Genomic DNA, 24,308 nt, shown 5'->3' on the forward strand with positions numbered 1-24,308 from the left:
TTCAACTAAACAGAGGGATGTAATAATCATTCTGATTTCCTTTCAACATTTTTGTACTCCTTTTTCTAATGTTAGATCCAAGGGCTACATTAACTCGTTCAGACCACTAGGGGACCATGGGAAAATTGTACAATGTAGAATCTTACACACATTCACACAGAGCAGAGAAGATCACTTACAAAAACCTTACACGAGGTCATCTCTCAATGATAGGATTGGGAGTGGATAGTTTAGAGAGTTTTTATGTTAATTAAAAATGTATATGTTACTTTTGTAGGGCTTCATGGCTGAGAATAGAACATAGCATTGGGGCTACTCAGTCAGGGTAATGTAAGCTCTAAATAAACATGCAAATTTTAAAACATGTACATGTGCTAGATATGCGGCATCCGACCCAATAAAACGATCATGCTTCATACAGAGTTCTGTTTACAAATGTACCAGAGAGAGTGCAAACCAATGGCTACATTCCATCACAGAACTGGGAAGCTATGGCCAATGCTGGATTGAGTTCTTCACAGCTTTCCTTCGGATTTAGCCCCTTTCAATTAAAGGTTCAGCGAGAAGTGGCTTTCACTAGTCAGAAAAAAGAGCAGAGATGGACCAAAACCCCAGCCTACCTACAGTCAGAGCACATGATTTCAACTATGGCCCTCTGCCTCCCTCTGGGCATCTGGCCTTTATAACAAGAAAGGAAGAATGATGGGTCATAAGGCTAGCCAGGAGTTCATAAAGAATACAGTCTACTAGACAACTTATAATTTGGATTTCAGGGGGAAAAGTACACTGATTTATCATATTCTATCATCTGTCCTCTTCAATCAAGAGCCACATCTGTGCAGGAGGTGATTCATACATGCAATCTCCCTTAAGAATCTCTACAGTTGGGATCAATCTTTTCCCACCGACAATACCCTACAGAAGTAGATTTTCTATGAAGCTAATTAAACAAGGTATAGGGGCCCAAACTGGCATACTCCCTTCCAGAAGAGCTATAGGCTTTTTTGTTTTGGTCGTTTTGGTTTATTTATTCATGAGAGAGAGAGAGAGACCAAGAGTGAGAGAGAGAGAGAGAAAGAATTGGTGCACTTCTAGTGCCTTAACCACTGCAAACAAACTCCAGACACGTGTGCCACCTTGGGAGCCTGAGCAACCTGTGCGCGTGCATCACTTTGTGCATTTGGCTTTCTTGGGTTCTGGGAAGTCAAACCTGGTTAATTAGACTTCACAGGCAAGCACCTAAAACTGCTAAGTCATCTCTCCAGTCCCACTTTTCCTTAAAAGATCCAAGTTGTATAAGCTTTGAGCCTAACAAAATCTGGATGCACCTCTATTCCCAATAAAAACTGCTAAAGTTCTTCTTACAGCATTTCTCTGAAGATGCTTTGCATCCATGTAGTCACATATAAACAGTTTGGTTTCTGAATTTGGAATAATTTGAAGGTAGGCTTGAAGTAGATTCGGTCTTTGGAACTGCCACTTGCCTTCAAATATGCTAGCTATTTGCTCAGTAAATGTATGGTAGTAAAATATAACAGAATTCTCTTGCAAGAAAGATAGTTAGAATTGAGGAGACCGCCCATGACCATGAAGCAAAGTATGTGGAATCTCGATAAAACTCCACAGTAGTTAAGGGCACAGTCTCAGGAGCTAGCCTTCCTTCCTGCCCGATTCCTCTTCCAGTTATTGGCTATGCTACTTTGGATACTTAATTGCCCCAAGACTCCACTTCCTCAGTAGTAAAATGAAGCTACTAAAAGTACCAATCTCATGGGCTTGATGTGAGGTTTAAATGAGATAATACAAACAGAAACTGTTGAGAAAATACCATTCCTCTCTCAGCAACTCAGTATACACACATTCCAAAGGGCAGTTTCTGATAACTGAAACCCCTCACTGTTTATTATACATCACTCTGCCGGCTCCCACGCAGACTCATTTGATCTTGGCTAAAAGGACCCCCAGGCTGCACTCAGAACCCCTGCACTCCACTGTAGAACTTGGAAGTGAAGGAGGAACTAAAGGCAGGAAATTCAGTTGGGCCATCTCTGATAGTCTAGCTGGGAGCTTAAGCAGAGATAAAGCTCCCCCAGGCTTACCTTCAGGCTGGAATTGAAATCAGAAGGCATAGGCAGGTGATAAAGATAAAGGCCACAGGTGAATCCCACAGAAAAAATGCAGGAATGTAGGCAGAAGGGAAAGGATAAATGAAGGTAGAAAAAGACCTGAGTGAAAGCTGTGATGAGAGAAAACAAGAATGAGTGCATGCCTCTGCCCCCCCCCCCCCCAAGCATCTCACAGTCACCCGAAAGAAAGGTGTTTTTAATTTGGACATTACTACTTCCAGCTTCAAGGAAAATTGTTTCTACCTCCATCCAATTGACAGGAGAATTCAAATCTCTCAAAGATATGCTTCATTACTTCCATATCAGGTACTGCAAGTCAGTGAGACAGAAGACTGAGGAGGAGGAGGAACATATGTTTGCCAAAAGTAAACAAAGCCCAGTGGGGACAGTGTGGGGAGCCATCTCTCTAAGCAAAAGTCCTCTTCTTTCTGGAAGCTCCTAGACGGCAGGGACAGAGTCCTTTCATCTGCTTTGTTGGGTCTACTAGAGAGAAAGATGGACAGTGGCGATGATAGCAAGAGAAGGTGAACCCAGCCTCACAGGCGCCTTTAGAACCGAACCACCCAATTCTGCACCCTGAGATAGTTTGCTAAGCTCTCTTTATTAAACAGTGTTCAGCCCAATGACTGGCTTTTCTAAATCAATAAGAGGGCACACTGGAAAGCTTTGTAATTCCCCAGCTCTGCTCAGCTAAAGCCACGGAATTTTAAAACCAAATTGAATCCAAAAGTTCTTAGTTCAAAACTGAAATGACTTTAAACGCTCACTTTCCAGTTGTTTGTCCAATGGTGCTAATAATTAAGAGTATTGCATTTTTTTTCAAAACTTTGTGACCAGAATATCTCTTGGAGTCAGCGCCATAAAAGTCCACTAATTAAAACCAGCATCTTCTGTGCTTTTATAATGGGATTACTAGAGCTTTGCTGCACAGATGAGTGGCTTGATTCATAATTTACATTTTTGAGGATATATAACCTCATTCATGGTCATGACTTGTGTTCCTAAAATTCTTCTATTCAATTGAATGCTATTTTATTTAGTCCCCACAAATAAATTAAGTTCTGACTAGACATCAATGTAATTATTCTGCCTTGTACCTTGTTTTCAGTAAAGGGCTGTGACAGAATGGCCAGTATTCTGAGTTGAGGGCGCAGCGCATGGGCAGGAGCGCTGTCAAGCCAGTCAGGAGGAAAAAAAAATTGTAAAATGGAGAGAAATTGTTTGGCACTCACTTAAAAATCCCCACCGCGTTACCAAACCTAAATTAACAAATGATTGAATCACAAAAACATGTTTATCAACATTCACGCAATTATTCAGTCACATATTAATGGTGAAAGGAAAAAAAAAGCTCCGTTTGAATAATGTCCCCAAACAGTGATTTCAAGCAGAAATGACTGGAGCAATTGCACTGATGGAAAAGGGGGTCTTAACCAAGGTCAATTTTATTTTAGGAGTGGGAGAGACAGGAATCTGACAGAAAAGCGAGAACTGGAAACAGAAAGCAAGGCAGCCAGCAATAGAAGCAGCAGGGTGACAGACACTGCCCTCCTTGTTATTCCCAGGTACCCTTCCTTTGCCTCCTCCACAGCTACCCACTGGAAAAAAGCTAGCATGGGGCTGGAGAGATGGCTTAGCGGTTAAGTGCTTGCCTATGAAGCCTAAGAACCCCGGTTCGAGGCTCCGTTCCCCAGGACCCACGTTAGCCAGATGCACAAGGGGGCGCACGCGTCTGGAGTTCGTTTGCAGAGGCTGGAAGCCCTGGCGCGCCCATTCTCTCTCTCCCTCTATCTGTCTTTCTCTCTGTGTCTGTCGCTCTCAAATAAATAAATAAAATTTAAAAAAAAAAAAAGCTAGCATGGCAACAGTGGGCTCAAGCGCAGGTCTGAGAATTAGACGCACCTTTTCTTTCTTGTGCCCATAATAAAAATAGGGCCTGAGCATGGCACACCCTTCCTAACTAGCCACTCATTTGCACGTGAACTGGACCAGATGCCAGCCAGAAGAGAAGCTCCTGTCATCATTGACTCTCAAGAGCACATAAAACTCAATCCTTTTGCAAAGGCTCCTATGCACTGGGATTGTCTGTCTGTCTATCATCCGGTACATAGCAGAAGCTGCTAGGTACATCATGAACTCCAGCTCCATAGGGGTTAATGTCCCGGGGATAATGCATCATGTATTTGGGACCACCTGGGTTGAAACAGTACATATAATGGGGCTGCCTGTATAATGTATGTGCAGAGTGTTCTGTGAGGTTTAAGACGCTTTCACATGCATTATCTCTAAGAGATAAGCAGGACTGGAATCAACAGCCCTGTTGCAGAGCTTAAACAATGGAGGATATTGGAGTATAAATAACCGCCACAATTCATAAAGCTCTCAGTGCAGCTAATTCAGAGTTAGTGAGTTTTCTGACTCACTCAAAGTTCAGTGTTCTTCCATTGTTGTGAAGCACAAAAATTCTATTAATCCTTAGGAAACTGTAAATATTAAGGAGAGTAGCTATCATTTGATCTTTCTGTACTGCCTATATCAATTATATAGGGCCTATTGTATTACCAGGGCTACTGACGCATGCTAAGGATATATCATTTTATAAATACCCCCTAAATGCCACATTCAATGAATTACTAGGTCCACTTTTACATCTTCCACCCTGTTACTTATTACTTTTTGGGTGCTCACATGTACCTCCTCACAGCAATACAGCAAGCTTCCATAATTCTGCTAATCTAACTTTAAGAGATAGAAAGCTGAAACATGAAGCTTTTAAAGATTGTACCTTAATAAGAATTTTAGGCAGCAAGCAAGGGCTCAAGGAATTCTCAGATGAGATAACTAGTTATGGAGAAGCCCCATGGTATTTTAGATATGCAGAAATGTTTTCTACTTAACCACAATCTCTCTCTCTCTCTCTCTCTCTCTCTCTCTCTCTCTCTCTCTTTCTCTCTCTCTCTCTCTCTCTCTCTCTCTCTCTCTCTCTCTCTCTCTCTCTTTCTCTCTCTCTCTAATAGAGTTCAAGTTGTAGGATAGCCAACTTCCAGTAAAAACAAAATGTCATTACATTCTAAAAGTTCATTCTCACTCAAAGTCACTGGGCCTTGGAGAAGACTAGAATCATCCAACATAGAAAAATAAAAACCCTGGACATGCCCCAAATGTTTCCTAATACTACAAGGCTGAAAGTCATACTGGAATTCTATAAAGAGAATAGAACTAAAAGGTTGTAGAGGTGTTAGAGATATGGTGAAAATGTCCACAAGGACAATAAATTCCACCAATTCTTACTTTCATTTTATCTCAAGTATGCTCAGAACAAGAAAAATCATGTCATAGAAGGGCTTAGAAAATGGTATGTACGAGGATAACATGAAGAAAATGGAAAAATACATGACTTGCTCATACAGTAAGTTCCTAATGAATAAAAAAAGAAGCTGTGGCATCAATGAGTTTCCTCATCTATAAAATGCTGATTATCATAGCATGGACTTCATAGGGCTTCTGAGGAAATTAAATGAGATAATTATGTAGAAGTAAGCATCATACAGTAGGTACTTCATAAATCTTCACTATTATTTTGATCATCATTATTATAATATAAGGGAGAAGAAAGAGAGTGCAAAAGAAAATCTACTTTTAGTAGAGTTTTTCAAAAAGAATTAATTAAGCAGAAACGAAAAACAATTGTGCTGCCCCATTTTCCTAAGCACATCTAAGTAAATTAAATTTAGGAAACGAGGCAATGCAAAGATTGAAAATAAAGGACAACTTTTTTAATGCTTCAATCATTATCAAAACAACATTAGCATTAGTGCATTCCAACCATTGTAGCAAAGGGCCCCAGGCTCATTTATGAGGGCAAAGGCTTCCTGCAATCAAAGACATAAAACCCAAATTGAGGCAGTAAGGACTGCTCATGAACTGTGCACATATTTGCAGAAAGCTCTCGCTGCTCAAATACCCCCAGTGTGGATCACTGAAGGAATCCTAAAGAGATTGTGGGTATAGGCCAAGATCAAGATGAGCTTTCTTCAAATGCACGTAGTGGAGAAAATAGCTCACAAAAGCTGCCACATCAAATTTCATACAATGCAGAGGGCAATTTTCTCAATAATTCAGTCGATCAAAATCTTGGGGAAAAATATGTTTATTTTCGGGGCAAAAAACAATTGTGCCTCTCAATTTTATAAATCTTTTTTTTTAATTATTTATTTATTAATTTGAGAGTGACAGACACAAAGAGAAAGACAGATAGAGGGAGAGAGAGAGAATGGGCGTGCCAGGGCTTCCAGACTCAGCAAACGAACTCCAGACGCGTGCGCCCCTTTGTGCGTCTGGCTAACGTGGGACCTGGGGAACCGAGCCTCGAACCCGGGTCCTTAGGCGTCACAGGCAAGCGCTTAACCGCTAAACCATCTCTCCAGCCCGCCTCTCAATTTTGATTCATTGGAGTAACAAGTAGAGTTATAAGGAAAAGGCAATCGATGTCCTAGTGTTCATAGCAATTGTTGTATCATGATGGCACATTTAAAGCCTTCTCTCTTCTCAATGTTTGTTACCAAAAGGATTTGTGGGCAATGCCTCTCCAAACAAGGCATTAATTCTGTGAAGTCTAGAATCGTGATTTATTTTATTTTCTCTCACAGTGTTTTTTTTTTTTTTTTAAGTGAAGTACGATAACAAGAAGACAGAATGAAACAAGGTAAAGAAGGAGGATAGACGATGACAGGATTGAGGGTACAAGCTAGAATGAGGTTAGGCATCATTCAGTTGTCTCCATGCTCCTTTGCTAGGGTTGTGTTTTGGCCTGTCCCCACAATTCAAGAACTATGTGTTTATGTTGATGCGTGTGTGCACATGTGTGTATGTGTTAATGATAGAGGAACAGAACAAAGATAACCCTCACAGGTGCTGCTCAAATTTTCCACTCTCCACACACACACTAATATGACTAAATTTCCTTACTACAGTAACCGTCTGGAGTCTAATGCAGTCAAAATATTTTCAGTACTTATCTTTGGTCCCTAATGTCATGCTATCCCAGCCCTTTAAACACAAAATGAAAAGTGCAAGACTGGGCAGGTGTATGAATTAAGATATTAATGGGGCTGGAGAGATGGCTTAGCGGTTAAGCGCTTGCCTGTGAAGCCTAAGGACCCCGGTTTGAGGCTCGGTTCCCCAGGTCCCATAAGCCAGATGCGCAAGGGGGCGCACGCGTCTGGAGTTCGTTTGCAGTGGCTGGAAGCCCTGGCGCACCCATTCTCTTCTCTCTCTCGCTCACGCTCTCTCTCTTTCTCTCTCAAATAAATAAATAAATAAATATTTTTTAAAAAGATATTAATGGACAGTCATGACAGCTGTTCTGCTTGCTTAAATACTGGTGTCATCACTGTACATTCCTTCCTCAGCTGGACAATGGTTACAGCTGGGGCCTTGATTATTCTTGGGATTAAACAAATCACTAATATACTTCGAAAAAGTACCTCAGTGCCTCAAGACTAAGATTCAGCTCTCACCTTCAACCAAATTCTCATGTCACCTCACTTCTTATTACCCACTTTCAGGCAGTAGATCAACTCTAAAACCAATCTGAGAATTACATGAATGGTACATGTATTTTTTAAATCAGCCTGAATTATTCATTCTATCACCAAATTGTTAGTCTAAACAAATGCTTCACAACAGTCTGACTGAATAAATAGGTTAACAAATATTTTGTGCTTATATATTGTGCTTCATAAAATCAACCCAACATCCCCTGAGGTTTTGACAGAAGAAACTGTTGTGAATGTATGTTTTATTAGCTAATTTGAATAACTTTCCTACCTAATACTAAGAATTTCATTACAATATACAAAATAAGGTATAATCAACCCACCTTACAATTGAAGGAGGTTACTTCTTATAAAAGGACTATAAATCTGAATTTAGCAATATCAAGTCATCAAGAGTATTATTTTGATTTTTTTTTATTTATTTGCAAGCAAAGAGAGAGAAGAGAGACAGAGAGAGAGGGAGAAAATGGGTGCTCCAGGGCCTCCAGCCACTGCAAATGAACTCCAGATGTATGTGGTACTTTGTGCATCTGGCTTTTTGTGAGTACTAGGGAATTGAACCTGCATCATCAGGCTTTGGAGGCAAACCCTTTAACCACTGAGCCATCTCCAGCCTGTAAGTATTCTTCCTCCTCCTCCTCCTCCTCCTCCTCCTCCTCCTCCTCCCCCTCCTCCTCCTCCTCCTCCTCCTCCTCCTCCTCCTCCTCCTCCTCCTCCTCCTCCTCCTCTTATTATTATTATTATTATTATTATTATTATTTTGTTTTTTTGAGGTAGGGTCTCATTCTAGCCCAGGCTGACCTGGAATTCACTATGTAGTCTCAGGGTGGCATTAAACTCTCAGCGATCCTCCTACCTCTGCCTCCCAAGTGCTGGGATTAAAGGCATGTGCCACCACACCCGGCTAAGTATTATTTTTATATCTCATCCTGATCCTATCTTTGCAGGACATTAAAATGGCAGCTAATTCAGTCTGAGTAAGGAAGGATAGAAGAAACCTTCCAGTATCCATAACTAACTTTCTAAGTCACAGGAAACAGCCTAAATGAGGGGATAAAAACATTGATGCTGAGAACCAGACCCCCTCAGTTCAAATGTGGCTTACCTTTTATTTAAGTTACATGGCCTTTGAGCAACCATTCTGGGTCTTAGATTTTCATCCATAAAATAGGGATACAAACATCTACCAATGGGTATATTATGAGGATTAAATGAATTAGTTCATGTAAGCCACTTTAAAGCACACAGTGCGAAGTGCTTCTTGCTACCACAAATACCACCATCATGATGTCCAGCTGGGTCTCTAATCTAAGAGGTCATACCCAATGCTATTTTAATAGTCCTGTAAACTAGTAAGGATGGTCTAATTTGCTACCCATCAGAACAATGTCCTAACTGCTCCTTTTATGGTCACACAAAGGGCAAGCGAAGCTGGAACTTCTATAAGCTAGAACTGAGTTCTAGAACTCCTTCTTGTTAGCTACTTAGTCATAATTCTGGGGGAGAAAGATAATCAGTGGTCTTCCCCAGCATCAGAACCTGCAAGCTATGCAACTATTCAGCCAGACAAGATGTGCCCACTGGTACAAGAGTTGTATGGTTGCTATAGGGGTAACCAACTGCTCTCTGATTGGATGTGAGGCCTGTGCCATGGGAGACAACATATACCTGATACTAAAAATCTATCCAAAAGCCTATGGCTGGGAAGATCATAGGCCCTGGGGGGAGGGTAGATATAAATACTGCCTTTCTAAATAGGTAAGTTGTGCTCATCAAATGACCCCCTAAATATTTATGGTTATGCCCATAGATTATACTGTTCTCACCTTCAATCAGAGAAGTTTCTTTTTGCAGATGGCAGTGACTATTGTAAGACTCAAAATTTGTTAAAGTGCTGAGAATAAGTGATAATTGAGTGCTCAGCACTAAATGAGACCTCTCTACTACACCCTCCAAGGCTCAGGAGACATTGCAGAAAAGGCTGTGGAAAGAATGTAGGAGCTGGAAGATGGGGACCAGTGCAATGCTGTTCTCGTGCCCACTGCATTCGTGACCTCACAATGACTGCCATTACCTGCACAACAATGTTCTGTCATGGATGGTGGATGAGGGCAAAATAAAGGAAAGAAAGAGCCCAGGACTACTTGGAAAGAAGAATGAGTTCGGTGGAAGGGGGAGGAGGGAAGAGGAACAAGAGAAGGTAACAGGAGGGACTTATGATAAAAATACACTATAGATGTGAAAATAGTTAATAAGATTTTTAAGCACTGAAATTCACAAGGAGAGGAAAGGTAACCACTCACACAAATGGTAAAATGGCTGGCCAACAAGCCAGTTTCTTTCTCTTAAATGGAAACAATCCTAGTGGTCAGAAGGAGTCCATGTATTTTCCAGAGGTATCTAACACAGTCCTGAAGCAAATTGGGCATGAAATTTAAGAGAATTTTGTTGTGGTGGTGGTGGTTGTTTTGTTTTAACCAACCTATGGACAAGCTGATAGAAAAGTATGTTTTATTCTATCTGCCGAGATTTATAACCTTTAGATACAGGAAAAGAGAACATCCTTGGATAATGGATTTTTCACAATACCCTTCTTTTCAAAGATAAAAATGAGACTTCTCTAAAAACTGTGTTCTTTCTTAGGATTCCTTTCTCTCTCTGGGAGGTTTTTATATCAAGCCTTAATGCTAGGGTGGTGATTTGTAAATTATATTTAGCATTTGAAAGCCCAGTGCCAAAATCATGATACCATTGAGCAACACTTCTAGAATAAGCCCTAAAACTCACCTTGGAAAACCGCAGCGTTCTGAATGATGAGGAACTTGAGCTCCATGCTTGCAGACTGGAGCAGTTGTTCCATGTTCAGTCGCGCTGTGAGCTGGTATTTCTCTTCCATCTTTCTTGAGCAGCATGTTGGGCCCTTGGGGAGACATACTTGCAAATCCGATCCTGAAACAAACAAGGGTTTTATGTTTCAGTAAGCAGAGTGCCTCTCTCTCTCATCTACACATCCCACAAAACAAACGGAGGAAAGCCGCCTTTCTGTCAAAATACAGAAAATCTTGCTCATTCAAAGGTATTGTTGACCTCGGTTAATCCCTGCTTTCCTGAAATTGCCTTTATAATTGACTCTCTTTGAATAACCATCGGAATTAGTCACCGAGATTTGACTCAAGACATTCTGCAAAAATTAATTTCTATCACCACAAAATACACACCAATGAACACCAATATTTAATTTGTCTCTTAAAAGATCAATCATCATTCCTATAATTTATTTTTCTTGATTGTGATTTATGGAGGAGAATGTATCCACAAAACGACTTTGATATGATATTGATGTTTTGATTGTTTATAATGAAAAGCAACACTAGGTTGGATGGACATACATTTTATTTGGAAGCATAAATGGAATTTCAAAATTGTTTCATGGAATATGCACACTGTGTCATTTTGCAAATCCACACTCTCACATGGGATAACCACCAGTTCTACTGTGCAACTCTTACTTGATTCAAATTCTCTCTTAATAAGCACATTTTGAGCTCCTGGGGCAGCCATGAAAATGTGCATCCCAGCTTTTCAAAAATGGGGTTTAACCAGGCCCAGAAAGCCAAGCGCCACATGTTCTCCCTCATATGTGGATCCTAGCTACAGATGATTGGGCTTCTGCGTGAGAAGGAAAATACTCAGTAGCAGAGGCCAGTAAGTTAAAAAGGAGATATAAAGGAAAGAGAAAGGAAGGGAGGAGGGTACTTAATAGGTTGGTATTGTATATATGTAATTACAATGATTGAGATGGGAAGGTAATATGATGGAGAATGGAATTTCAAAGGGGAAAGTGTGGGGGGGGAGGGAGGGAATTACCTTGGGATTTTTTTTATAATCATGGAAAATGCTAATAAAAATTTAAAAATTAAAAAAAAATGGAGTTTAATACAGTGTGAAGACTAGTTAGCCCAAAGTTCTCAAAAAATTCCTTTTATTTGGCCATCTTGCAAAGTGGCACATGCATCTGGAGTTCATTGGCAGCAGCTAGAGGCCCTGATATGCCCAGTCTCTCTCTCTCTCTCTCTCTCTCTCTCTCTCATACACACACACACACACACACACACACACATATGTATGTATGTATGTGTATATATATCTGCTTGAAAATAAGCATTTTTAAAAAATTATGATGCTGGGTGTGGTGGTGCACACCTTTAATCCTACTTGGGAAGGCAAAATTAGGAGGATCACCATGAGTTTGAGGTCACCCTGACACTACATAGTGAATTCTAGGCTAGAGGGAGACCCTACCTTGAAAAAACAACAAAAAAATGAACTTCATATTTTATGCCACCCGCAACATCACTGTTGGAATCCACTGTATTGGCTCCAAGCACTTCACCTGCCTCTTCTCCAGGGAGCTGCTATCAAATACAGTAAGACAGAGCATAGATAATATAAGCCTAATCCAACACCATGATTTATAGTACTGTATGGAAAGGTGATATTTAATGTCAAAACATAATTTGGGGTATGGAGACACAGAATTCAGATGTATTTCCTATAAATGTCAATTTCATATACAAGCCTGAAACCAATTTAAATATGGTCTCAGATTAAAGGCTTTATGATTATCTACAGAATTTTTATTTTCAAAAAACAGAGCCAGCTCTTGCTACATGAGGTTACAAAATATTATGCTATTCTAAGAGTAAATGCTGACACAGTCTACTGGACCAAGAAGGAAAAGAGCCCCCTTGGGGAAGAGTGGCTAATCTAAATTTAAACAAGGTTGGTTGGGACACATGCATGGATATGAAAAATTCTAAATAACAGGTCTCTCCATATATCAAGTTCCTGCTCATTTGGCTTTGTAAATCAATGACTATGTGCTTAAAATCTCTCTACTTATGTAAGTTCCCAAAGTTAATTATTATAAATAAAACATTGTACATTTCTAAGTTTGCATTCATGGTGACTTTCAGTTTTCAAGAACAGTTGAATTATTCTGGCTGGGAGGTTGACTATTAGAACTGTCTTTATTCCCACCAGTTCTAGCAATTGTTCAGAAGTAGAAAATACCAGCACTTGTAGATTTTGTTCCCTGTGAAGTGCTATAAATTACTAAGATCATGTAAGGTAACAAATTGTTATTCAATATACCTACAGAAGCACAAAAATGATTCCAAACTGTTTGGTTTGGTTTGTCTCTAATATCATAATTCATGAAATGTCTTAGATCTTCCACACTGTCCCTTTACTAACTTGGTCAACTTTAATCATTGAGAAAATCCTTCCTCCCTCAAGAATCAGGTTCTCTAAAACATTTTTAAAAACTAAAATTTCAGGGTTTGGGAAATGGCTTAGCAGTTAAGGCATTTGCCTAGGAAGCCTAAGGACCTCGGTTGAATTCCCCAGAACTCATGTAAGCCAGATGCACAAGGGGGCACATGCATCTGGAGTTTGTTTGCAGTGGCTGGAGGCCCTGGTGTGCCTATTCTCTTTTTCTCTCCGCCTCTGCCTCTCTTTTTCTCAAATAAATAAATAAATAAAAGATTTTAAAAAATAAAATTTCAGGGGCTGGAGAGATAGCTCAGCCGTTAAGGCGCTTGCCAGCAAACCCTAGTGACCCAGGTTTGATTCCCCAACACCTACATAGAGTCAGATACACAAAGTGGCACATGTATCTGGAGTTCATTTGCAGGGCTGGAGGTCCTGGTGCACCCATTAATTCTCATTCTCATTCTCTCTCTCTCTCGTTAAAAATAAATAAAATTATTTTTTATAAAATAACTAAAACTTAAAATGAAAACTTTGCAGAAAACATGTTAAATGTTATGAAAACAAGTGCATTTTATTTAAATAAAAGTGTCTACACAGCAATTTTACCCTCTCATTTGTCACTGCCTAGTTAATCAACAAACCACTATAATTGACCTGGGAGCTAAGAGTTAGCCATAGATTTGAGGAAATAAACTATCCACAAAATGATAGGAATTAAGGCTCCAACTCAGAAAGAAAATATATACCAAGTGGAAAAATATTTTTTGTAAATAAATTTCATATAAATCATAGACAAACTTCAAAAAGTGCCCATCACAATATAGCACAGGAGCACTAGACAAGCCTGAATGAAAGCACTTGTGAATTTCAGGACCATGAACTTGTGCAGAAAGATAGCAAAACACAAAAATACAGAAAAGGAATTGAGAGGGAATCTTCATCAAGTAAACAAAGAATGACTCTGGGAACTGAATCCCAAATGGGATGAATAAAAAGTAAACCCCTGGAGCTGGAGAGATGCCTTAGCAGTTAAGGCATTTGCCTGCAAAGCCAAAGGACCCAGGTTCAATTCCCCAGGACCCATGTAAGCCAAATGTACAAGGTGGCATATGCATCTGGAATTCATTTGCAGTGGCTAGATGTCCAAGTGCACCCATTGTTTCTCTCTCTCTCTCTCTCTCTCTCTCTCTCTCTCTCATAAAAAGTAAAAACAAAATGAATCCCAGGACAGATGACTAAAGAGATACAGTGACTTGCTACATATTTGTATGAATAAAAGCCAAAGGGTCTCGTCAAGAAATAAGATGTAGGCTGGAGAGATGTCTCCGCCGTTAAGGAACTTGCTTGCAAAGACTAACGACCCCTGTTTGATTCCCCAGTATCCATGCAAAGCTGGATGCACAAAGTGATGCATGTATCTGGAGTTTGTTTTCAGTGAGTAGCTATGAGCCCTGGCATGCCCATGCGCTCTCTCTCACTCTTTCTCTCTCCCCTTCTTTCTCAGCATGCCCAATCTCCCCCTCTCTCAAATAAATAAAAACATTTTGTAAATATTTTTTAAAAAGAAATAAGATATAAGAACAAAAGAAATAGTAAATAAGAAAGCATTATTTAAGTATTAAGAAAAAATGGTTAAAGGGAAATAGCCCTTTTATTGGATAGGAAAGAAAAGTAACATGGGCTATATTTGTAAACAAAGATGCTCATACAATGTTTTGGTAAAGAATGGAATGCCAACTGGGAAATGGGAAGAGAGAGAAGCAATACATGACAGGGTGCAATAAGTAGAAATTGACTATTGAAAATGAGCCAGAAAAGTTCAGCTTTTTCAGGCTTAATAACTTTCATTTCAAGATGCTAAAAAAAATTAACTGAAGTCATTACAGAGCTGCTAGTTCTCATTTATTTTGAAGGATTAAGAATTACCTTCATACTGTAATCTCCTCTCTTAGATTATAAATTCCTAAAGAGGAGAGAATGACTCCCATCCCGTTTGGGATGCCCTGGTGATTCCATTCAACCTGACGCACACACTGGTGAATTAATGAGGACTGTAGACGGAGAACACAAATGAAAGCTTTGCATCTGTCTGGATCTAAAAAGAGGGAGTAGAGATGACCCTAAAGCTTTGCCTCGGTTTCCATAGCTTTGATCTTGGAAATATACCAGAAAGTCAAGTTCTGAGCACCTCGAATGTACTACAGTGTGTGTCTCACTTGAAGCATCTATGAAGCATGAGTGTATTCCTAATTCTTTGGAGAGCATGACTTTCTTGCACATGGGCTTCAGTTTGAGGGCCAAAAACTGAAAAGGGATTTTTGAGGTATGAAAACTTTTTCTCTGGGAAATTATCCCCATGTGGCCCAAACTTGGGGACCTTCACCAGTTTCCCTCCACATATGACCCACCATAGGCTCTCTTTAGATGTATACTATTATTGCTTAGCTCCAAGTGGCCTGACTTTCTAGATCCTCTCTCACACTCTTCCCATTAGGCCTAATTCTTGCCCTTTGTTGGTGGCATTGAAAAAGCTGACGTGTTATACAGCCCCTTTGATTTCTCTTCACCACCACCACCAAGATTAGGACTTTGGTTCCTCTTTACTGCGAAATTGTCCTAGACTCATCACACTAATTTGACAACTCCATCTAGGCCTGAGCCACTTCCATAACTGAAAGATGAAAGTCAATAGAGTGTATGAGGTCATTTAAATGTGTTGGTTCTACTGGATTTTATTTCAAGTCAGTAGGTATTAATGGTCTAGAGTCCAGCTGTATCATAAGCACTTGTAGGCAGAAAAGAGCAAAACCACTTATTTGCTTCACAGGTCCAGTTATTTACAATTTAGTCCTTTCTTACCCTACCATTTGCTAGCTGTGAAAACATGGGTAGGTTATTCAATCTTTACATGCCTTTTTGTCCTTGCCAGTAGAATGGGATTACCAGTGCTGTTTTTTAAATATTTTATTTTATTTTATTTATTTATTTACTTATGAGAGAGTGAGAGAGAGAGAATGGGCACACCAGGGTCTCCAGCCACTGCAAATTCCACACACATCTGTGTGACCTTGTGCATCTAGCTACCATGGGTTCTGGGGAATTGAACCCGTGTATTTAGGCTTTGCAGGCAAGCACCTTAACTGCTAAGCCATCTCTTCATCCCTGTTGCTACTTGTTTTACAGAATTGTTGCAAGGATTAAGATATGTGTGTAATCTCAGATTGAGATATGTGTGTAATCCCCTTAGCCTTCTTGATAAAAAGTAAATCTTTAATATGTTTTAATTTACATTAAACAAATAAAGAAATAAATTCACTTTCACACTCCAAAACAGACAGAGAGCAACTGACCTAGTACATAGTTATGTGGCAAAATCTGTAGTACAGTTTCTAAAGTGATGGAAATGATCTATATTTTAATTAGTGGTTTAATTAGTGGTTCCATGGGTGTACACCTTTGTCAAAACTCAATACTTAAAGTGAGCATGCTGGGCTGGAGAGATGGCTTAGTGGTTAAGGCACATGCCTGTGAAGCCTAAAGACCCTCATTTGATTCTCCAGGTCTGTGGTGGTTTGAATAAATGGCCCCCAATATATTCAGTCCTTTACTGTTTGTAGTTTGCATCTGTAGCCACCTTGCTGGAGGCAATGTCACTGGGTGATCTTAAGGTGTGGTGGTGGGTTTCCGATTTCAATCTAAAGATCTGCAAAGTGTGCCTAGCTGGAGTTCCTGAAGTGTGCTGTGTGGCTTTTGCTCTTTAGGCTTGTACTTCTCTCTCTCTGCTTGGTCCTGTGAAGGCAGGCCAACTTCTTCTGCCATTTATGGAACTTCCCCTGGATCTGTAAGCTTCAATAAATCCCTTCCTCCATAACTGTGCCTGGTCTGGAAGTTCATCTCAGCGAACCTGAATCTGTCTGCTACAAGGTCCCAAGTGAGACAGATGCACATGGTGGTGCATGTGTCTGGAGTTCGTTTGCAGTGGCTAGAGGCCCTGGCACACCCATTCTCACTCTCTCTCTCTCCTCTCTGTCACCAATAAATAAATAAAAATAAAACCTTTTTAAAAAGTGAGCATGTTTACCTCTTAACTTATACCTCAATAGTGTTGATTTTTTTTAAATTATTTATTTATTTATTTGAGAGTGACAGACACAGAGAGAAAGACAGATAGAGGGAGAGAGAGAATGGGCATGCCAGGGCTTCCAGCCTCTGCAAACGAACTCCAGACGCGTGCGCCCCCTTGTGCATCTGGCTAACGTGGGACCTGGGGAACCGAGCCTCGAACCGGGGTCCTTAGGCTTCACAGGCAAGCGCTTAACCGCTAAGCCATCTCTCCAGCCCAATAGTGTTGATTTTTAAAGCGTGTAATATGGACAATATTTTCTAGATGAGGGACTACTCATAAAAGGCCTTAGGAGAGGCAAAGAAAACTTCAAAGAAGTTGTTGGGCTTGAGTTAGGCCATATAGAATGGAAAGAATTTGGAGACACCAATGGGTAAAATGTGCTTGGCACCAAAGTAGTAGAAAAGCAAGGCCAACTTGCCTGGAGACAGGCTGGAATCTGGGTTGTAATTAGCTTATCAGGTAAGATAGGCCCAAAATTGAAGGGCCTTGAAACCAGGCAGAGACCTATGGGCTTAACCCGAGGCAATAATGGATCACTGAAGGTTCTCAAGTAGAGGCATAATATGATGAAGAATGCTGTTTAGGAAGATTAGTCATACAGACAGAGATTGGGAAATGGGCTATGTAACCCTCAAGGTCACTTCCAATCCTCCTGTCCTCTAATTACCATTATTATATTCTATATGTTGGTTATTTTACTAGACTACAATTTTACCTAATGACAATAAATTGTCAAGATCACATTATAAAGGACATTAAGAACAGAAGAAATATTAATGTAGACCATGATCCTTATAGTTCTCTAAAAAGCAGATAAAACATATTCAAACCACAGCAGAAAGAGAATAAGCAGGGCTCGGTAACAATGAAAACTGAAATCTTTTCAATGTAAATGCGAGTGTGTATGATGATTTGACACATTTCATTGCCAAGGTCTGCTTTCTGACAAAAGTACACTGTGCTGGAAATAATAAAGTAACATCATTACAGTAATATTAAACAAAATAATTAGTGACACCAAAAACCGGTTTAGTTCATGACTTGTAGGAAAAAACAATACATACCTCTTAAAATTATTTTTAAAAAAGGATTAAATACAAAAATATATCAGACATCTTTAAATAATATTTTTAATGGGGGACAAGTCAATTTGCTATCCAAAAATTTAACTAATTTCCTTAGCACATAATACTGACTTGCTATTAGAATGACACTTTCCCCTAATTAATCATTATCTAAATCAAATCCTACATGCTCATTAATTTCTCACTAATCAAGCTAGGAATGCAGATGAAAGAAACGGCTGCATTTGAAACCAGTGGGGAAAATGATCATTGCTGATGGAGGAAATCATCTTAGGGACTCCAGCAGAAGGTTACACTTCTGTTATTTAGCCCGAATGAACATGACCTTGCAGCGGGCTCACCTGGGTACCAGGAACTCAGACTTTCAATCAAAGACCATGCCTAAGGCTGCCATAGACTGTGCTTCTATAAAACACAGGCCAAAATGTCGCTACCACACCAGAGTACTGGAAGTATAAAGCAACCCTGGAGATAAGCTATTCTCTGTGCTTGAGAAGTAAAGAATGAATTACCTTTATCTGCACTGCCAACTGTTGACTAACTGCCTATCATTTCATGCCAGGGAAATGAATTTCTAGATCACTGCACTTTCCTACAAAGAGGTTCTTTCTGGACCATATTCCTAACCAGCAGTCGACAGGTGCTGTGGGAATGCAAATGCACTGATTATATTGAGCCTGCCAACCTGTGGACAACTCAGTCTTCCAACACTCACTGAACGCCTACTTTGTACCAAGGACCGTGCCAACTCAAAGAATCCCATAAGGTGCAAATGATCTTTGCTGTAGAGTTCACAGCTTGGTCCAGGGAATGGATTCCTAAACTAACTAGAAACTTGGAAACATTCTGGATATCTTAACTCATCTTCATCTGCTATAGCCAAATATCTCCACTGATCCTTTTTTAAATATTCCTGATCCCCTTCCATATGTTGGCATATGTTACCATATGTCGGTAAGGCATTGCCTTCTCACCACTTTTCTCTTTTGTAAAAAAAAAAAAAAAAATGTTTATTTTGTATTTGAGAGAGAGAGAAAGACACAGATATATAGAAAGAATGTGTATGCCAGGGCCTCCAGCCACTTCAAACAAACCAGATCCACGCACTTCCTGTGCATCTGGCTTACGAAGGGTCTTGGATTGCTTCGAACCTGGGTTCTTTGGCTTTGCAGGCAAGCACCTTAACCACCAAGCCATCTCTCCAGCCCACCGCCTTTCTCTTCAAGGATGATAACTTTCAAAGTGGCTTTCCTGTTACTATCCCCTTCTCCAACCAATTCCCAAAAGAGGTTTCTACAGTCCATTTCTGATCAAGTCATTCTAAGTTTTCAAAGCCCTCCAGGGAAATGGAGAAAGGGTTCCAGGGATTTATAAGTTGGTGGGTGGTATGTCAGGAACTGTAAGGAACCTGGCAAGACTTCTAGAAAGCAAAGTAAAAGAAAGGTGAGAAGAAGCTACAATAACCTTGCTGCAAGATGAATCTTAGTTTTCTTTGGCCTGGATTCCAACTACAGGGAACATTTTTGGGAGCAGAAGAAAAAGACTATAAAAGTTTTCAGTCCATTGAATTCCCATGACATTTTCCATCCTTTATAGATACTACTTACACTTGAACTTGACTCATAGTTATTTTTGCCTGCTTTATCACCACGAGATTTAAGTTCCTTAAGGGAAAGACCCTTGAGTGACTCATTTTTGTATCTCGAGGGACTCATTGTGGTTTGGGCTTGAAGCCCTCTCCTTTCACTTGGAGATAATGCCAGAACTTCAAGAGACTTCTGTGTTTTGTTTTGTTTTGTTTTGTTTTGTTTTGTTTTGTTTTGTTTTTTAGAGAAAAAAAAACTAGGTCAGATTAATTGATACTACTAGAGTAACTTTTATAAAAGTGGAAAGATTCATGCATTCACACACATCCTTGGCTATTTAGATGGAAGGAAACCCCCTAATAAAATGAAAATTGGAGTGGAGAACAAAGCTAACCACTCCGGAGTTGGAATGAGAACAATGCCAGCCACGCTGGAGTGGGGACACAGAATAATCTTTTAGTTTAAAATTCTGCCAGAGGGACTAAGCTAAGATAATATTGCTGTCTCCTCCAGTCACTCTACTAATTGTTATTCAACTCAGAGAAGTAGCTGAGATCCTGTCTTTCAGAAGATGTAGAATTTTTTATTTTTCAGATATAATTTTCAAATATGCAGACCCGAGGGTTAGCTGAGAATTTCAATACCTTAGGCTAGGCCCTTTCCCCTACTTATGAAATCACAATGGTAGGGAGGGGTTCTTTTACCCCAAGGCCAAAGTGTTCATATCTGTTTGGCTACGAAACCAGCTGTGTGATTTAAGCAAATAGCTCCCCAAATCTAAGCCTGTTTTCCTGAAAGACACTGAGCTAGAGAGTTGAGGCTTTCTAATCTTAGGTCAATCAATACTCGCTAGGTGCATCATACGGGGCATTGGGAGGACACAAAAGAAGCAAAGGATGAGCTATCACTCTTGGAAAAAGGCTTTGACAACAGCACTTGAGGTATATGAAGATGGATATGTGGCCAAGGCAAGACCAGCAGCTCAAGCCTATAGCACTTCAACCCATGTAATAACGGCATGTCGTTCTATATATCTCTTGGAATTTCCAGAGGCCAGTGGTAGACAGCTTCCTGATAGGATGTCAGGTGGTGGTAGCAAAGGGGAAACCTATGAAATCAGACACACCAGGCAGTAAAATACTAGGCCTTGGTCACTCAACAGCCTCACATGCATGAGCTCGTGTATGTTAATCTCGAAGCCTCGAATTCATTACCTTAAAAGGAGAAGACAGTATTTACCTCTCACAGTGCTTGTAGGATTGAATTCAACTCTTATTTAATGGTTTCCAAATGCATGCCTCCCTTCCCAGCTTTTTCACACATAAAATGTGGCGCCCTTAGCTTCAGCTATTAAAACTTCACCCACAAAGTCTTTCCTGAGTATCTTTCTCATAAAATTTTTCTCCCCTCGCCAGGTGTGGAGGCGCATGCCTTTAATCCCAACACTCAGCAGGCAGAGGTAGGAGGATCACCATGCGTTCGAGGCCACTCTGAGACTACATAGTGAAATCCAGGTCAGCCTGAGTTCGAGTGAGACCCTACCTCGAAAAGCAACAACAAAAATTCAGACTGGAAGGATGGCTTAGTGGTTAAGACACTTGCCTGCAAAGCCAAAGGACCCATGTTCAATTCCCCAGGATCCACGTTAGCCAGCTGCACAAGGGGGCTCATGCTTCTAGAGTTCCTTTGCAGTGGCTGGAGGCCCTGGCATGCCCATTCTCTCCCTCTCCCTCCCTCTCTCTCTCTCTCTCTCTCTTTCTCTCTTTCTCCCTCTTTCTTTCTCTATCAAATAAAGAAAGAAAGAAAAAAAATTTCCTTCCTTCATGTCCAAATAAACTCCAGGAGGGGGTATTATCTCTCTTTTTTTTTTCAGCACACTTTGAACTTCTCTGATACTATTTTGCAATCTAGCCTTCACAGACATTGGTATTCTTGTCATCCCTGTGATTAGTTGTAAGATTCTGTGAGCCAGAATTGTAACTGCAATGTTCCTTTCTCTCTGTGTTTCCATGAAGGCTCTATTCTAGCTCACTAATCTCTTTGCACACCAATGTTCACTGGCACACTCTGATAGTGCATCAGAAAAGAGCTGCTCTACAGCCATGAATGTCTGTCTTTGTGTTATACACAAGTATGAAAACATTTCCACAGAGAATGTCTCGTCTGAGACAACCCTACATTAGCCACTTTATAAGCAAGCTGAACTTGAACCTAAAAAGGCAAGCTCTTGTTTCCTAGATGCCTCTGGCTTCCAAAACTCCCTGGGGCTGGTCTGTCAGCCAGTCACAAAGATGATGTAGAAAGCGGCAATATGTTGAAAGAGCACCATCATCTTGATCCTATAGATCCTGTGCAAAGGCTCTTTAGGTGGCTAATAGGCAATAATTGTCTTCCTATGGCTAAAATGTTTAGAAAAATATTTTTTTTAATTTTTATTTATTTATTTGAGAGCGACAGACACAGAGAGAAAGACAGATAGAGGGAGAGAGAGAGAATGGGCGCGCCAGGGCTTCCAGCCTCTGCAAACGAACTCCAGACGCGTGCGCCCCCTTGTGCATCTGGCTAACGTGGGACCTGGGGAACCGAGCCTTGAACCGGGGTCCTTAGGCTTCACAGGCAAGCGCTTAACCGCTAAGCCATCTCTCCAGCCCTAGAAAAATATTTTTAAGAAAAAGAAATCCACAGATCCACAGACATTAGCAGAGCTGTGAGGTAAGACAAAGCCCATGTTGAATAATATAAAAACCTATTCTGTTTTAAAAATAAAGCCAGGCATAATGGGGCATGACTTCAATCCCAGCACTTGTATATAGTGAATTCTAGGCCAGCCTGGGCTAGAGGGAGATCCTACATCAAAAATAAAAAAAATTAAAAAAAAAAGAGCCAGGAGTGGTGGTACATGCATTCAATCCCAGCACTCGGGAGGCAGAGGTAGGAGGATCGCCATGAATTCAAGGCCACCCTGAGACTACATACTGAATTCCAGGTCAGCCTGGACCAGAGTGAGATCCTACCTCAAAAAACAACAACAAAAAAATTCTGATCAGCGATGACTGAGGTAAGTCATTTTTGCTCCTCACATATCATGTTGAAACATGTTAACAGCAGTTGCTATCTATATCCCTCTCAGGAAGCCACTGCCATTTTATAACCAACTTCAAACATGCCTCAAAAAACTTCCCTCAGAGTAGAGGTCTCTCATAAACTGGTATGATTCACAGGGCCCCAGAATGTTCACATCTTCAATAGGATGAATGGTATCTCCTAAAAAGACATGCTTATGCCCTAACCCCAAAACCTTGTGACTGTATCTTCATTTTGGAAAGGAGTCTTTGCAGATGCCATTAAGAATCTGAACATTATATCAGTCTGGATTATTCAAGTGTCCTTGTGAGATAGACAGAAAGAGAAGGCAACATAAAGATGGAAGCAGAGACTGATATAACTACAGTAAAGAAGCTACCAGAAGATAGAAGGGGCAAGGGAGCATTCTGCTCCTGAATCTCTGAGAAGCTCTGCTGTTACTTCTTTGGACTTCTGGCCTCCAGAAGAGTGAAAGAATAAATGTTCAATGTTTTAAACTACCAAATTTGAGGTAGATGCCTTAAAGCAGCCTTAGGAAACATGTACTACCTCCCTCTCTACCTCACCTAAAAATAGTTACCTGGTGTCTAAATGTTTCCTCACGAGTGGGTTCTTCTTGCTTTAACCATTCATTTCTCAGAGATCAATACCCTGAGATATGAACGTTATACCTCAAGCTAAAAAAAAAAAAAAATTTGGAACCTTCTCCAGCCCAGAAAAGAACAAGGTAGCAGAGGGGAAGGGGAGGCATCCCAGAACATTTGGACAGGGACTGGGGAAGATATCAAAAGAAGGTAAAGACCACGTAAAAAATGAACAGGGATCAAAACCATATTTTATTTAGGGCCACTCCTGAGTGGCCCAAATAGCACAGTGACAGCAATAATCATACATTATAACGACTAAGAGTATTGGTGGAACTGAAAGTGATAAGCCTGCCTCAACTGTTGGCCCATATTCCAGAAAGTCTGTTACGAGCCTGTTCTGACCATCCAAATGCCTAGCTTTCACTGTCCAAAGGAATTTTTCTTCTGCTGAACAAATATGGCATATTGTTGATACATGAGCAATTCCTTTAAGCTATTAGCAATTTAATAATCACAAAGGAAGTCAAGCAATAGTGAATGATAGCTATCAGTCTGGGCCTTTTGCCCAACACTGAGTTTGGGTTTCCCTTCCCATTACCCCTGCCCTAGTCCTTGGCATTTCTGGAGATGCTGTTTAAGCAGCTCCCAGGCAAATCTTTGCAATGCCCAATTGCCCTTACTGTTAAGATGCTTCTCCCAGCTCTAATGGCTAACCTAAATTTCAGTTTCAAGCCAGTGCCCCTTGTAATTACATTCTCAGCCACTGTAAATAATCTGTGTCCTCTATTATATCTTTCCTCTTTCCTTAAGATAGAAAACTATGGATAAGGGAGTCAGTTACCTTGTTAGTACAACAGACACACTGCACCTGAGCAAAGGGCA

At 40.4% G+C, this 24,308-nt stretch overlaps 1 protein-coding gene across 1 annotated transcript in view; it reads right to left on the minus strand.

Annotated features, from left to right (window-relative positions):
* Positions 1–24,308, minus strand: part of Gpc3 (glypican 3) — a 474,609-nt gene that overhangs the window by 428,950 nt on the left and 21,351 nt on the right. The window contains exon 2 of the mRNA XM_004653981.2: positions 10,472–10,633. Within this exon, the coding sequence (XP_004654038.1) occupies positions 10,472–10,633 (162 nt within the window). The remainder of the gene's footprint in view (positions 1–10,471; positions 10,634–24,308) is intronic.

The sequence above is a fragment of the Jaculus jaculus genome, chromosome X, assembly GCF_020740685.1.
Source record: "Jaculus jaculus isolate mJacJac1 chromosome X, mJacJac1.mat.Y.cur, whole genome shotgun sequence".
NCBI classification, from domain to species: Eukaryota; Metazoa; Chordata; class Mammalia; order Rodentia; family Dipodidae; genus Jaculus; species Jaculus jaculus.